This window comes from Halteromyces radiatus, assembly GCF_025201355.1.
Source record: "Halteromyces radiatus strain CBS 162.75 chromosome Unknown BX664scaffold_1, whole genome shotgun sequence".
Lineage (NCBI taxonomy): Eukaryota > Fungi > Mucoromycota > Mucoromycetes > Mucorales > Cunninghamellaceae > Halteromyces > Halteromyces radiatus.
The window spans coordinates 1,182,220-1,197,897 of record NW_026251687.1 but is presented as its reverse complement, the minus strand read 5'-3'; the positions used below and the strand labels follow the sequence as shown (position 1 = coordinate 1,197,897).

Below are 15,678 nucleotides of genomic sequence, written 5' to 3'. Positions count from 1 at the left end.
CAACGTGCCTTCTGTATATCATCCATCAACCCCAATCATCCAATGTAGATAAAGAGTTCGACCTTGTAGTGATGCAGCATGAATGGAATATTACATCTATCAGGAAAAGATTATGATTTTTGTATGGATGCATAACATTCACAAAGAAGGAATAATAGTTACACGAATACATACAGAGAGTACGGGCAATGAATTCCAGGTTTCTGCTTGAACAAAAAGAAAAAAATTGAGTGGCTTACTTTTCTACCCCGCTTTCCTTTTTTAAAAATTTTCTCTTTCCTTTTTTTTTTTTTTCTCTTTTCTTTTACATTCTCTTATCTATATTTTTATAATGGCCAAATCATCTGTCAAGAAAGCTTCCAAGAAAGAAGAAAAGCCTGCTGCTGTTGTAGAAACTTCCTCAGACAGTGAATCTGAATCTTCTGATGACTCCTCTGTCAAATCTAGTGAAGAAAACGCCGTAGATCAAGACTCTAGTGATGACTCCTCTTCTTCTGCTGATTCCTCTGACGATGATAAGGAAGAAAGCGATGTAGAAGACTCTAGTGATGAATCTTCTGATAGTGATGATTCCTCTGAAGAAGGAGAAGAAGAAGTAGAAGAAACCAAAAACAACAAGCGTTCTGCCTCTGAAGAAGAAAATGAAGAAGAAGAAGAAGAAGAACAAGCCCCCAAACGAGCCAAGGTAGAAATCAGCAAGGAACCTAAACCTCAATTTGGTGCTTCTGGACTTTCATTATTTGTTGGACAATTGGACTGGAATTGTACTGAAGAACAACTCCGAGAATTCTTTGAAGATAATGGTAAGAAGGTACAATCCATTCGCATGTCCTTGGATCGCAATGCTCCTTCTGGTGTCAAACGCAATCGTGGCTTTGGTTATGTGGATTTTGCCAATAAGAAAGATATGGATGATGCTCTTACTTTGAATGGTGTTGAATTCCAAGGTCGTAATATTCGTTTGGATGTAGCCACCCCTGCTACTCCCCGCCGCAAGGATGAAAACTATAGTCCAAAGACCAACACTGTGTTTGTCGCCAACATTAGTCGTGATCTGGATGAAGCCGGTCTTCGTGAAGCCTTTGAATCTTTTGGTAACATTGTAGAAGTACGTCTTCCCATCGATAGAGCTACTGAACAAATTCGTGGTATTGGTTATATTCAATTCGAAACTGATGATCAAGCTGAAAAGGCCGTCAAGGAAATGAATGGTGTTAGTGTCAATGGTCGTCCCATCCGTACTGATTTTGGTGGTCAACCTGATGGTGATCGTTCTCGATTCAACAAGGAGCGTGGTGGTTTCCGAGGTAAATATATATATATATATACATGAGATACAAAAAAAAAAAAAAAAAAAAGAAGGTACTGATAAATCGTTATTGTTTCTTTTTTTTTGTATACAGGTGGTCGCGGTGGTCGTGGTGGTAACCGTGGTGGTAACCGTGGTGGTCCCCGAGGCGGCTTCCGAGGTAAATAGCAGACGAAAATTTGAACATGAGTGATAGCGATGATTTAAATATAAAATGGACTAATATTTTTATTATCATCATTAGGCGGCCGTGGTCGATTCTAGACGTTGTAGTTTTATTCCTCTCATTTTTTTTATTTGTACATTTCATTTGAAGCATTTTATATTTTTCTCATTTTTGAAACAACAAGATTATTAATAAACTATATACATTCTTTTTGGGCATGTTTTATTCTCTACTATTACTTTGTTTTCTTATTTTATTTTATTTTATTTTATTATTATTATTTCAATGCATTTCAGTATTTTATTATGTACTTATAAAACTATGCTGGTATAATAGAGAATGACTATCTACGAAGATTTGATGATGATAGTTGTGATTATGAATGTGGATGCATGGCATTATATAATGACAATGAATAATAATGAAGATGAGGATAGAAAATAAAGGTAGAACATAGAAAGATCATGTAAAAACGTTATCATGGGATATAAACAGGAATATGACAGGTGAGTATTGTTTCGGGACGTTGCATCAATAAAGAGTGGTGTTCGTTGGGCATACTGTAGACATCCAGATTGACATAGACGTAAAAGGCAAGACAAGATTGTTCAGTGATAACTATATATATATATATCAGAAAGAAAAAAAAAAGTGTAAGTTTGTCTAGTACTCTTTTTCCCCTCTATTCATGCATGTTTACCACAAATGATCGTTCGTGGTTCCAAGTTATGACAATTCAAAAAGTTGGCTAAATCCTCCGTCAATACTTCTACAGAAGCAAATTGATCCTTGTGTTGATTAGTTTCGTGACCCTCTAATATAAGAAAATAAAGTTCCAAGAATATATCAGTCAAAAGTAAATTAAAAGGATATTTTGTTTTTCTTTTACCTAACCGTGGATTTCCAAGATGGCTGAAGACAGAGTCAACTTGAGCCATATCTGTATTGACTGACAATTTGAGTTGTCCATTCATATTGGCGGCAATGGTCATATACTTGCTAAGTGATTTCATCCGATCTACAATCGGTTTCATAGCTAATAGATTTGGAAAGATAATGTACGTCTATCCAAAAAAAAAAAGGTCAATATAATCATGTTTACTTTGTTATTTGATCATCACTTACTTCAGGATCAGCAAGTACTGGTGGGTCCCATACAAGTCGTATCCTATCGCCAGGTAATCTATTCACATGTAAATCAAATCGAGCGTCTGTCATATTTCCTGCACGGCTCTATTTTTGAGATAAAAGAAATGATTGATATTGTAATAATAATAATAATAATAATAATAATAATAATAATAATAATAATAATAATAATAATAATAATAATAATAATAATAATAATAAAAGGCTTTACCTCTAATTGCATACGCCAAATCAAAAGTACTTCTCGTTGTCCATTTTGTATACGTTGAGCTAGATCGATTTTCGTTTCATCTGCTTGTTGAGCTGCTTTGGTGGCATGTACAAAATTGTCCAAGTCGACTGATAGGTTCACTTCATCGTTATCCTGACTTTTGACTCGATATTGTGAGAATAAGGTGTGCTAGAATACAATAAGAAAAAAAAAAAAAAAAGAGTCAAGTCGAACCGATCACTATTATTTGCTAAAGATACTTACTGGATCAACATTACTACATGTAGAAATAAAAAAAAAAAAAAAAAAAACAGGGTAGATCAATATAAACAATTTAAAGAAGTAAAAAGTAAAGTTTGACTTACATCCATGAACGAATGCCTGGTTTATATTGTTGATACCAAATGAATCGTATTGAATCTGGAGTGAAGCAGATAATACAAGAAGATCCTAGTCTTTCAAGGGTAAGTGCTATCTCTGTATATATAAAAAACAAGGGTGAGTCTAACATTATTTATATATATATATAAAAGGTTTTTTACTTACTGTGAAGACCAATTGGATTGATCAGTGTAGCAGCGAGTTTCATTATAATATATAACACGTGTAGAAAAAAAGAACAAAAAAAAAAAATCGCGGAGTCTGTGCCACTCTCCATTTTTATAATTTTCATTTTATTCCCCCCTTTTTTCTTCTTTTTTTCTTTTTCATCTTTGTCTAATTACATTATGCCTTATCATACCTTACCATGTGAACATCCAAACTTTGTTGTCCATGATAACTACAAATATGAACGTGTCTTAGGTCTTGGTGCCTATGGTGTTGTATGGTAGGTGATTCGATCTCCATTTCATTTAATAACTAATGAATGTATTTATATCCAGTTCTACCATCAATACAACGACAAACGAACGATGTGCTATCAAGAAAGTACGGTAGAAAAAAAAAAAAAAAACAAGAAAAATAATTATGTTATATCTCGTCGTGCCCAGTAAATAGATTATTTATTTTATCATAATAGATATGCAACTTATTCGAACGATCCATGTTCACCAAACGTGCACTGCGGGAACTAAAATTACTAAAGCATTTCAATGGACATAAAAACGTAAGAAGTTTATATATATATATATATATATATATTAGATAATATAATATTAATATATTTTTTCTCGTAGATCATTGGTTTATTCCATGCCGATATTGTAGATATACGAAATTTCAATGAACTGTAAGTTAACAATATTAAAAAGATGGCATTAACCAATCATCATCATTTTTTATTAGTTACTTGTATGAAGAATTTATGGAAGCTGATTTACATCAAATTATTCGATCTGGTCAACCATTAACAGATGAACATTATCAAAGTTTTATCTATCAAACATGTTGTGGTCTTAAATATATTCATAGTGCTAATGTACTTCATCGTGATTTGAAACCAGGTACCAAAAAAGAAGAAAAAAAAGGAAATAATATCGTATTGATTTATTCTCTTTAGGTAATCTTTTGATCAATGCAGATTGTGAATTGAAGGTAAAATAAAAAAAAATTTGAAAGATTTATTTGATAGTCATCAATATATTTGATAGATATGTGATTTTGGATTGGCTCGTGGATTGGTGGATGAAAAAGAAGGTGATACTGGTTTTATGACTTATTATGTAGCTACTCGATATTATCGTGCTCCAGAAATCATGTTGAGCTTTCAAAATTATACAAAAGCTAGTAAGTTTGATTATAATAGATAATGACTTGTTACTCAATATATATATATCTAGTTGACATGTGGTCCATAGGCTGTATCTTTGCTGAACTGTTATGTGGAAGACCATTATTCAGGGGCCGCAATTGTAAAGTCATGCAACATGAATTTTTTTTTTTATTTCTTGACTTTTTTTTTTTTTTTTTTTTCAACAGATGTGGATCAATTACAACAAATATTATTTATTCTTGGAACTCCTGATGAAGAAACGTTAAGTCGTGTGGGAAGTCAAAGGGTATGTAAGAGATATAAAGTTTTTTTTTTTTTTTTTTTGGACCACTCAATGATTATATTTCTATTTTTTAGGCTCAACTATATATTCAACGTTTGGAACATTTCAAGAAGATTCCTTTTACTCAATTATTTCCTGATGCTTCACCCTTTGGTAATAAATCAATTGATACTAAATCGGTTAGTGGTAATACTGATTTCCTTCTCTTTTTTATTTTATTAGCTGTTGATTTATTAGAACGTTTATTAATGTTTGATCCGTCTACAAGAATTGAAGTAGACGAAGCCTTGGAACATCCTTACTTTTCTCTCTTTCATGATCCTGCCAACGAAGTATGCTGTTGGATTTAAATTACTATGTACTCATCCTTTTCTTTTATTCCATCAAACTACTGTAGATTGTACACCAATATCCCATGGATTTCTCATTTGAATCCCTAGTTACCAGTGAAGAAATAAAAGGTAAATATGTTTTCATTATAAATTAGGTTTGATTTCTTAATCCCTTTCTTTCTCCCTCTTTTTTTTTATAGTCGATTTGATCAACGAAGTCAACACATTTAAAAACAAAAAATTGAAATTGGATATGACTGGATTACAAAGACAGCCAAGGTAAAATATCAAAGTTTTATAGAGAACACGTATTGACACCATCATCGTCCTCTTTTTTTTTTCTTCTTAGTATTCATAGTCCAACTCCTACACGTGTACATTTCAACCATACTGAATCTTCCAATACCGAACAAGAACAAGGCTATGCTGATGAACTGATTGCAAGTCCTAGTCAAGTTGATCCTAATTTGGAACGTGATCTGGGTGGTTTTTTAATTTAGTATAATATGTTAATAAATAATCTATTGTTGTTATGTAGTATGAAGTAGTTTACTCAAATGAATAATATAATTTTAGAAATGAACTTTTTTTCTTTTCAAAGTAAATGATTGACATTGAAGTGTATTCTTTTTTTTTTTTTTTTTGTTCACTTAGTGTGGGAGATTTGACTTTGATAGCTAATTCCATGGATTGAATCAAACAAGATTTTTTTTTTGGAAAGGCGTACACTGTAACTTTTCTTTTTGGTAAATCATCCATCATTTGTCATAATCCATTTTCGCAACAAAAGGATCATTGCAAATATATTGGAACACTGACGTAAACAAGCCTCTAATCACAACGCAGAAAAGAAGAGAATAAACGCAATTCACAAGGAAAAATCCAGTAGTAGAAAGATGATATCCAGGCTTTGGCGTAAACTCCGCTGCTTTTTTTTTTTTTTTTTTTTTTTTGCTTGTATCAAAATTTTATTAGGCTGCAGGGGGGTTGATCTAATTTTTCTTTTCTTCTTTTACTCATATTGTCTTTTTTTTTTTTACTGAATAATTCTATCGTTCTAAAGAAAAAGAGATACAATGTCATCAACTACCAGTTTTACAAAGGTATATTTATTATTCAAAGAAAAAAGAATATCATTCTTTTTACTATACTTTTAACTTTTCCACCTAATATTTTTTTTTCTCTCTCTTTTTTTTTTTTATCATTAGGCTCCAGTCAATGAAGATGCACCAATGTCTGTTCATTCTGTTCGCGTTTTGGGCACCAGTATTACACGCAAGTCCTTTTTGGATACTTTGACTCAAGGATTATTCACACCTCAGACGACCTCCGACGTGTTTAAGGAAGCTCAGGATATTGCAACCAAGTTGGATCATCATGATGTTTTTGACGAGATCAAGGTGTATTTGGATACCAATCAAAACTTGAAAGATACAGTGGATGTAACCATTCAACTCAAAGAAAAATCAAGAGGTTTGGTTAAGACTGCTTTTTGTACTGGTGACAATGAAGTTCATGTGGTAAGTTAGAATAGAAATAAGAATGTTTTTCCTTCTCATTTTTTTTGAATTAGATTGGTTCTGTTTTATCAAGAAATCTTTTTGGTGGAGCAGAAACATTTGATACCAGTTTCAGCTTTGGCAATCGTACTCTAGCTGCTGGCGAGGTAAAATGAATAGTTATATATATATATATATTTGTCTGGATAGAACATGTATTGACTTATATATAAAAAGGCTGTTCTTAGTACCCCTTTGAATGGATCACCTTATCTTACCTTATCTGGTTTTGTGAATGGCGCTATCAAAGATCATTCATTGATCAATCCTTATAAAGAAGAATCTCAAACTAAAGGTTTACGTGTCAAGGTAATACAGTATTCTTCTGCTTGGAAAATGGAACTAAACGATGGATATCATATTCACTCTTTAGATTCAATCTTTATATGGTGAAAATGAAATATCTTATGCATTAACTCAACGTGATATTACTGCTTATCCTACGGCTTCATCAACGTAAGTATGATCTTGAATGGAGTACAACAAAAAAAAAAAAGAGAGAGAAATGATAAGGATAGTGATACTAGTAGTACTAATATTTTGTTTATGCATGCATGGATTTTTTCCTTTGAAACAATAGCATTCGAGAACAATCTGGCGCCAACACGAAATCATCCGTATATCATTCATTTGTGCATGACACTCGCAACCACAAGACACTTCCTACTGAAGGGCATTATCTCGGACTTTTCCAAGAATGGGCTGGTGTAGGATCAAAAGGGGATTCCAACTTTATCAAACATGAAATATTTGGTCAAACTCATAGGACATTGGTGAACAAGGGAGTTGGTACAGATGCTGTGCGTGTATCTTTGAGTCTTAGTGGCAAGGCTGGTTTATTGGCATCATTAGATAATAATAAGGTCAATTTATCTGATCGTCTTTATTTGGGTGGTCCTCTCTCTTTGCGTGGATTCAAATCTGGTGGTATTGGTGCAAGAAATGGAAGTAAGTTCTATCCTCAAAAAAAAAAAAAAGGAATGGGTGATATAACAATATGTAATATATATATATTTTTCTCTGAATATAGATGATGCACTAGGAGGCAATGTTTATTGGGCTGTGGGGGCTAGTATGATCAGTACGATTCCTGGATCAGCTCATTTACCTATCAAACTACATGCTTTTGCAAATGCAGGAAATATGTCTCAATGGCAACGAGGTGAAGAAATGAACAAGACGATAGAAGATTTATCTCGGGAACCACGTGTATCTATTGGTTTAGGTCTTATTTTCCATCATGAAGTAGCTCGTATAGAAACCAACTTTACAATTCCTCTTCGATTCCGAACTGGTGATGTGATTGATAGTGGTTTTGGTTTTGGTGTGGGTATCAACTTCTTGTAGATTCAAAAATAAAAAATAAACACGGTCGGCTTTTGAACTGGGGCTGTCATCTTTTTTTTTTTTTTTTTCTGTCTGTTGTCTTTTGACGTCTTCGAACTCTCTCTTTTTCTCCTTTTTTTTTTTTACTTTCATCCAGAAATAGTGTATACCCTTTTTCCTTTTTTTTTCCCTTATTTTATTTTTATTTTTATTTTTTATAATAATGTGTAAACATATATTGAATGCCCAAGTAAGTAGATGAAGAATATTGAAAACAACCTGATTAATCTCTTCGTTCCTCTTTTTTTTTTTATTAGGTGGCTATTCGAGCTCCTTGTTGTCGAAGATGGTTTGATTGTGCTGATTGTCATGCGGAAGTCTCTGATCATAATCTACGAAAAACTGATGAAATGGTATTTGCTTGTAAAAAGTGTAAAAAGGCGTTTAGAAAGAATATGACGTAAGTATGATTGTATTTTAAGGGATGATAGAACTCATGTATATATTTAATAGAGATTATGAAGAAGAAGATGAATATTGTCCTCATTGTGATAATCATTATGTATTAGATGCTTTGACCCCTGAAGCCAAATTGGGTATTGAAACTGGTGACTTGCGACAAGATGCTAGGTAAGAAACAAAAAAAGAAATGAAAAATTCTAAGGAAGTAATAGAATAAGGAAATATTATATATATGTGTGTTGTGCTTGTGTGTTGTTTATAGACCGAGACTACGGAGTTGGGTTTAGATGATCTAGAACGGATTGACTCATTTTATATCTTATCAATTATTCTCTCTCTTTTTTTAATCGTTTCTTTTTTTTTCAATTAGAGTGATTAAGGATGCGCGAACCAAGTTACGACAAGATCCTAATAGTATATTTGATATGGATTTTAGTGATCAAATAGGATAGAACAGTTATTTTATATATCTGGATTAGTAGAATTCAAATCATCTCCACGTGCTAAAAAAAAATATTTCAATCAGAAATAAAAAAAAAAAATTGGACGATTCTTGGGCTTTAAATCGTGAGAAAGAAAATTGAAAAACAGTCTCGGCGCATATAAGCTTTTCCTCTGTGATTCTTCTTTTTTTTTTTTTCTTTCTTTCTTTCTTTTCTTTTCCTTTTTTTTATTTTATCTATATTATCATTATTTCGTCCCTTTTTTTTTTTTTAAATGATCTGGCGATCTGACTCCATCCATCAAGATTATATGAAGCATGACGTTCAATCGATGACATCCAAATTTTCTGTTCGTCCAACAAAAACAAGGCTGACTGGTGATAGTATTGACAGAAAGGACAAAGTGATTTCTTCTTCTACCAATCCTATCATGAAAACAACACAAAATACGACTTTGGAATTCGTCGAACAAGGTGATAGTCATGAAGAAGAAGAAGAAGAGGACGACGATGATGATGATGAAGTAGAAGATATGGAAGATGACGACCCTGAATCTGGTGAAGATAAGTCCGCTCCTACAACACCACCACTACCAACAACAACTATCATCAATACTCCTACTTCACCAATCAAAGCAACTCGTCCACCTAATCAAGTATTATACCTCAACTTTACATCTGATTTATCCCCTCATACATCACGACAAAGGAAAAAAGGATCACAAACTAATAAATCAGCTTACCGAGTTAACGGCGTCAACATTCTCAACAGGTAATGCCCAAAAAAAGGAAATGAAAAAAAACAAAGTTTTCATTCGTAACTTTAATTTTATTTTATTTTTAATATCTTTTTTCCGGGAAAAATTTTGTATCATTAGAAAAAATTTGGACAGTAAAACAGTGGTGGAACGGATTCAACGACGAAAGGAAAATCATAATCATGTAGAACGACGACGACGAGATACCATCAACAATATTATTCTGGAATTGTCTCAAGTAGTACCCAACGCTATGACCACTAGGAAACCACATAAAGGCAACATCTTGAAAGCAACTTTGGAATATGTTATGGTAAGCAAAACAAAAAAAAAAAGAATGAAACTTACTCTATTTCCGCACTTTTTATCATATGTACATACATTAATAATACCTACCATATATAGAAGATATATATCTATTTAAAATGATTCTAACCTTTCTTTCTTTCTTTCTTTTTTTGTTTTACTTTTATAAAAATAGGCTCTCAAGGCGGAAAATGAAATGTATCGATCTAGATTGGCTAGTAGACTTCCACCACCTTCTTCCACTTCACCAATCACTTCATCTGCAACCACATTACCAGGGACATTAGGATTATCATCAGGCAACTCATCTGTTTATTCCAACCCCGTCGTCTCTTCTCCGCCTTTACTTCCATCCACGTCATTATTCATACCCACAACACTTCCAGAACCAATGCCTTCTGCAACTTTACACCAATTGCAACAACCACAACAAAAACAGTAACAACAACAACTATCAAAAGGGATTTGAACTGAAGTTTGAAGGAAAACAACGTTATCTTTTATATTTTTTTTTTTATTTCAGTTAGTTTTTGGATGTTAGTGGTCTTATCTGTATTACTTCACATACATGCACGCACACACACATATATATATATACACAAAAAAAGGTTGGTCTTTTCTCTCCCCTCACGTTTTGCATCACATTTGATTTACTTTTTATATAATATCACTCATACTCTTAGTTTAATAAAGAAAATATGTACATATATACCGTTCTGGCGGATGGAAGGATGATCGTTTTACGTTGTACAGATGTACCAAACTGATGTGCATAGAAATGGATAGATAGATTTCTAAAAAAAAAAAAAAAAAGGAATGCCTCTAATGATCGACAGGATGAATGATGTTGAATCTGTCACTTCTGATCTATCATTTATCACTCGTGATGAACGGTTGATCATTTTTTGTACAATGATTTTGAATACATGACATGAATGGCGCTGAATGTAAGGAAAACTCATCCCGTTTTTGGTGTGAGATTTACATGTACCTATAAATTTTTTTTAACAAACAAATAAATAAATAAATAAAAAAAAAAAAGATCAGACACAAAAACGGTATTGAGTAATAAGTAGAAGAAAGGATTTTTATTGATTGAGATGCAGGTACAAAAGAAAAATGATAAAGATGATCAATAGAGAAAAATAAAAAAAAAATGACAAAAAAATAGATGCAATAATAATAATAAAAAAAAAAGATATACATGTATGAAAATAATTATATATATGGTGAAAAAAAATAAAAATAAAAACAAATATAACCAAAACTACATAGCTTGTCTGAATCCACGGATTTTTTGACATTCATTCTTGAGATTATCTGCTCTTGAAGTTTCCCATTCACCAGTGGCAACAAATTTTCTTGAATATCGTAAACAAAGCTCTTCTCTAAAATTACTATAAAGTTTTCGATTATATTGACGCTAAAATAAATAAATAAAAAAGAGAGAATGAGAAACTAAAATCCAGTGTCACATGATATAAATTTACCTCTTTTCTTCTTGTATCTTCAGGATAAGCATGAGTTTGATGAATCAAAAAGTCGTCAGGTAAGACCCAAAATTCCATACCAGATAAATAGATTTCATAAAGACAAGCGGCCTTGTTAGCACCATAACCAATAAATCGTTCATCACACCAAGGAGAATCGTTCTTTTTGAAAATAACATAAGGTTCATAAGAGAAGTTGTAATCGGAAACCTTGTACATGTCAGAAGCAGTATACCATTTGGAGTAATTGGTGGCGCCATGTCCATTGAGCCAAGATTTGTGAAACATATCGATTTTGTCATCTTGTACTTGAGCGACAAGATCGGTCTTTTCAGTAGGGAAAGTAGATGCATACAAACCATCTTCTTGCACGACATATTCAAAAGCAGGTACGACCAAAGCAGTTCGACCAGAATCCAGAACATCCAATAGAGTGTGATTGTTTAAGATACGATGACGGAAATCAGTACATAGATAAAAATCGACATCCAACATCATAATATAATCAGTTCTTGCATAGAATTTAGCGACATTTCTCCACATATTGAATTGACGGTCAAAAGGATCCAATATCAAATGAATATCGACATAACGATGCATATCAGGATTGGTATCAAGTAATTGATGTAATTCTTTTAATACTTGATCTTTTGTTTCATCATCTTTGATATGAATGGCAGCACTTATTGGTCCTGTTCGAGAATAATAGATATATATTTTTTTTTTAATTTTAGTAAGTTTCGGAATGAAAAAAACTTTTTCTTCAATTTCCAAAAAAAAAAAAAAAAAAAAAAAAAAAAGGTTTCATACCTTGATAATGAGAGGCGAGCCTACCAAGAACCGGGAATCGATTGCGTGTAACTAAAGTAGAAAGAGTGATATCTTGATGATTAAGAATATGATGTGCTTTGAAGTAATATGGTTTCAAATTGGAAGGACCCATGGCATCCGAAAATAATTTCGACATATAATTTGACTCCGATCCTTTGGGGAAGAAGTATAAGTTAATATATAATAAATAATAATAATAATAATAATTTACCTTTAAGAATAGAGAATTGTTGAGAAGAATCAATAAGAAAATCTTGACCATTTCTTGGTTGAATAGGACCAATATGATGTGAAGTTGAATGAGAAGAGGTATAAAAGTGATTAATAGTAAATATTAGAGAAAGGAATATATAAACAAATAGACAATATTTAGCTAGTTGCCATAATGAAGAAGTTTCCCTCATATTATTTATTATGAATGTGATGAATGAAAAAGAAAAAAAAAAAAAAAAAGAAAGGCAGAAAATCAAAAAAATATATACAAAAACTAAAGTTTGGAATCGGGGAATGAAATATATATATATATATACGTCTTTTCTTTTATGTTAGATCCAACATCTTTTTATATATGAGAGAGAATATATAAAAGAATATTGTAATATATATATTTGAAAAACAAGATAAAAATCAATAGTAGTAATAATAATTGACATTTATTGTACTACAAACGAGTAACCTTCATCAATCGGAAAACTAAAAAGAAAGGATTAGAATATTATACAAAACGAAAGAAAAAAAAAATCCTTTTCCGTTAATCCATGGGTTACACCATAGATAAACATTTGGTTCTTTAATAATGTTATAGTATCTTGTTTATGACCTGTAAAGAAAAAGAAAAAACTACAGAATACGGGACTCTTTTTTTTTTGTTAAAGGTGTTCAATCTCCGGTGCCCTTTCAATTTTTTTTTTCTTTTTGTCTTTTTTCTTACTTTCTTTACTTTTTGGCTTTTCCCTTTATTTTTTTTTTTCTTTTCTTTTCTTTTTTCTTTTTTTTTTCATCTAACCTATTATTCCTAATCAATGTCTGGATATCAATCGTTTCCTGTTTTAAATCAACAATTTATAGTTGATAAAAAGTATTCTTTTATACGTGAAATGGGTCAGGGCGCTTATGGGTAAGAAAATAAAACAGTGCTTTTTCTTTTTTTAACTGCTAATACTAACTTATACTTTCTTTCTTCATATATATAATTCCCCATCAAAAAAAAAGTGTTGTCTGGTAAAAAATAAAATAAAAATAAAAATAAAAATAGATAATCTAATACTTAATTTTCTTTTCTTCTTCTTCTTCTTATCCACGAAATTATCAGTTCCGCAAAAGATACTACTACAGGAGAACAAGTTGCCATCAAAAAGGTAAATATTTAAAATAAGAATATTAGAATTCTAATACATATATATATATATATATATATATATATATTAGGTTTGTCGTATTTTTGAAAAAACCATTTTGGCAAAACGAGCTTTACGAGAAGTAAAGTTACTTAAACACTTCAATGGACATGAAAACGTAAGTTAGTTAATAAATAATTATCATGTTTATTAACTGTATTTTATTTTTATTATCATTAGATTACTTCTATCATAGATATGGATATTGTCAATTTACAGGACTTTAATGAAATGTATACACACGAATTTCAATTAGATAGATTTGATTTTTTAATCTATTTATTTATTTGTTTTTTTTTTTAGATACCTTGTACAAGAATTGATGGAAGCTGATCTTCATCAAATTATTCGATCTGGTCAACCTCTTACTGATGCTCATTTTCAATACTTTGTTTATCAAATATGTCGTGGTCTTAAATATATTCATAGTGCCAATGTAAATATTTTTTTTTTCTTTTATGAAACAATCAAATAATATGTCATCGTATTTTTTTTTTACATTAGGTGCTTCATCGTGATTTGAAACCAGGAAACTTATTGGTAAATGCTGATTGTGAACTCAAGGTATTTATATAAAAAAGAAAAGACATAAATGAATAATAATAATAATCAAACTTAATCGATTTATATTAGATTTGTGATTTTGGTCTTGCTCGTGGTTATTCAGATAATCCAGATAGTAATGTGGGTTTCATGACAGAATATGTTGCTACAAGATGGTACAGAGCTCCCGAAATCATGCTCAGTTTCCAAAGCTATACCAAAGCCAGTAAGTGAATTTCTTCATATACATAAAATATGAATTGACTTTTTTTTATTTATTTATTTATTTGTTGATTCTTTAAAAATAGTTGATATGTGGTCTGTTGGATGTATCTTTGCAGAAATGTTAGGTGGTAAACCTTTATTCAAGGGACGTGATTGTAAGTTTTTATTTTTTTTTTTTAAAAAAAAAAAAGGTTAGGATCTGATATGAGTGTTTCCTTTTTTAGACGTGGATCAACTCAATCAAATCCTAGGCATTCTTGGAACTCCTGATGAAGAGACTTTACAACGTGTTGGTAGTGAACGAGCTCAAATGTATATTCGTAGTTTACCTCTTATGCCTCGTATTCCATTCCAAAATTTGTATCCAAGAGGTAACTTGATCGAGAAGAAAAAGTGAATAGGGAACTGACTCTTTTTTATTTTTATATAGCCAATCCTCTTGCTATTGACTTGTTGAATAAACTTTTGGAATTTGATCCTTCAAAACGAATTACTGTAGAAGAAGCTTTGGCACATCCTTATCTAAGTGCATATCATGATGAAGATGATGAGGTAATATAAAGAAAGAAAAAAAAAGAATAATGATTAACATTTGTTATTTTATATATATATAGCCTTCCCATGTACAACATTTTGATTTTTCCTTTGAAGTGGTGGATTCTATTGAAGAAATGAGAAGTAAGTCCATAAAAAAATGAGAAAGAGAGAGAGAGAGTTAATGTAACTCACTTTTTTTCTTTTCTTTTAGGAAGTATTGCCCAAGAAGTGATGTCATTCAAATCAAACAAGGATGGAGGTCAATTATCAGGACAACAAACATCTATTCTCCAACCTCCTGTGTATGGTTCCAATTTGCGACGAAAGGAAAGTATGTCGGTACAAGATCGTGAAACTTTGGAAAGAAGCAAACAAGCTGCTGCTCAAACAAGAAATCGATCAGAATCCATGGGTCAAGATAACTCTGTAGCTGCCTCTGCTGTTGCCAATCACTCTTCTATTCAACATATGGAGGTCGAAGAATTGGAAAGAGAACTTAGTGGTCAATAGTCCTTAGTATAGTTTCATTTATTTAGTTTAGTCTTCTTATATATATATATATATATGTATATCATCGTCGCTAGTATTTTTTTTCTTTATATACATTGTTCTTGTCATTCGAATTGTATCAGTAAAGA

The 15,678-nt window shown here is 31.6% G+C and overlaps 8 protein-coding genes across 8 annotated transcripts; 6 read left to right on the top strand and 2 right to left on the bottom strand.

Moving 5' to 3' along the window:
- Window positions 1-331: 331 nt before the first annotated feature.
- BX664DRAFT_255317 (uncharacterized protein) lies at window positions 332-1,477 on the top strand (the record flags this gene model as incomplete). The annotated part of the gene is made up of 2 exons (XM_051540406.1): window positions 332-1,307; window positions 1,404-1,477. The coding sequence occupies 2 exons, from the start codon at window positions 332-334 to the stop codon at window positions 1,475-1,477; spliced, it is 1,050 nt and encodes a 349-aa protein (XP_051404489.1).
- Window positions 1,478-1,762: 285 nt separating this feature from the next.
- BX664DRAFT_319913 (checkpoint protein Hus1/Mec3) lies at window positions 1,763-3,519 on the bottom strand. Its single transcript, XM_051543027.1, has 8 exons — window positions 3,382-3,519; window positions 3,201-3,312; window positions 3,100-3,112; window positions 2,836-3,024; window positions 2,601-2,708; window positions 2,365-2,539; window positions 2,176-2,289; window positions 1,763-2,093 (listed from the first exon to the last, which is right to left on the bottom strand). Exons 1-8 carry the CDS (start codon window positions 3,506-3,508, stop codon window positions 1,954-1,956), a joined length of 978 nt encoding a protein of 325 aa, XP_051404488.1. The 5' UTR covers window positions 3,509-3,519; the 3' UTR covers window positions 1,763-1,953.
- A 31-nt stretch (window positions 3,520-3,550) lies between these two features.
- Window positions 3,551-5,717, top strand: BX664DRAFT_381557 (kinase-like domain-containing protein). Its single transcript, XM_051548973.1, has 14 exons — window positions 3,551-3,664; window positions 3,720-3,765; window positions 3,857-3,943; window positions 4,014-4,066; window positions 4,123-4,280; window positions 4,337-4,371; window positions 4,428-4,563; window positions 4,617-4,688; window positions 4,756-4,835; window positions 4,907-4,985; window positions 5,055-5,164; window positions 5,230-5,293; window positions 5,365-5,443; window positions 5,514-5,717. Exons 1-14 carry the CDS (start codon window positions 3,564-3,566, stop codon window positions 5,662-5,664), a joined length of 1,251 nt encoding a protein of 416 aa, XP_051404487.1. The 5' UTR covers window positions 3,551-3,563; the 3' UTR covers window positions 5,665-5,717.
- Window positions 5,718-6,173: 456 nt separating this feature from the next.
- Window positions 6,174-8,138, top strand: BX664DRAFT_319907 (surface antigen-domain-containing protein). Its single transcript, XM_051543026.1, has 7 exons — window positions 6,174-6,267; window positions 6,373-6,684; window positions 6,738-6,830; window positions 6,901-7,032; window positions 7,097-7,179; window positions 7,304-7,671; window positions 7,754-8,138. Exons 1-7 carry the CDS (start codon window positions 6,241-6,243, stop codon window positions 8,068-8,070), a joined length of 1,332 nt encoding a protein of 443 aa, XP_051404486.1. The 5' UTR covers window positions 6,174-6,240; the 3' UTR covers window positions 8,071-8,138.
- A 57-nt stretch (window positions 8,139-8,195) lies between these two features.
- On the top strand, window positions 8,196-9,125 carry BX664DRAFT_288701 (uncharacterized protein). Its single transcript, XM_051541803.1, has 4 exons — window positions 8,196-8,299; window positions 8,367-8,509; window positions 8,563-8,679; window positions 8,882-9,125. The coding sequence occupies exons 1-4, from the start codon at window positions 8,273-8,275 to the stop codon at window positions 8,961-8,963; spliced, it is 369 nt and encodes a 122-aa protein (XP_051404485.1). The 5' UTR covers window positions 8,196-8,272; the 3' UTR covers window positions 8,964-9,125.
- A 51-nt stretch (window positions 9,126-9,176) lies between these two features.
- Window positions 9,177-10,851, top strand: BX664DRAFT_319901 (uncharacterized protein). Its single transcript, XM_051543025.1, has 3 exons — window positions 9,177-9,725; window positions 9,832-10,024; window positions 10,193-10,851. The coding sequence occupies exons 1-3, from the start codon at window positions 9,229-9,231 to the stop codon at window positions 10,457-10,459; spliced, it is 957 nt and encodes a 318-aa protein (XP_051404484.1). The 5' UTR covers window positions 9,177-9,228; the 3' UTR covers window positions 10,460-10,851.
- Window positions 10,852-11,284: 433 nt separating this feature from the next.
- BX664DRAFT_255681 (glycosyl-transferase for dystroglycan-domain-containing protein) lies at window positions 11,285-12,450 on the bottom strand (the record flags this gene model as incomplete). Its single annotated transcript, XM_051540426.1, has 3 exons — window positions 11,285-11,440; window positions 11,508-12,199; window positions 12,318-12,450. 3 exons carry the CDS (start codon window positions 12,448-12,450, stop codon window positions 11,285-11,287), a joined length of 981 nt encoding a protein of 326 aa, XP_051404483.1.
- Window positions 12,451-13,233: 783 nt separating this feature from the next.
- BX664DRAFT_319897 (MAP kinase) lies at window positions 13,234-15,668 on the top strand. The gene is given in 13 exon segments (XM_051543024.1): window positions 13,234-13,454; window positions 13,472-13,474; window positions 13,644-13,696; window positions 13,767-13,853; window positions 13,916-13,968; window positions 14,039-14,171; window positions 14,240-14,299; window positions 14,369-14,504; window positions 14,587-14,658; window positions 14,728-14,874; window positions 14,934-15,055; window positions 15,118-15,181; window positions 15,252-15,668. 13 exon segments carry the CDS (start codon window positions 13,361-13,363, stop codon window positions 15,548-15,550), a joined length of 1,323 nt encoding a protein of 440 aa, XP_051404482.1. The 5' UTR covers window positions 13,234-13,360; the 3' UTR covers window positions 15,551-15,668.
- Window positions 15,669-15,678: the final 10 nt, after the last annotated feature.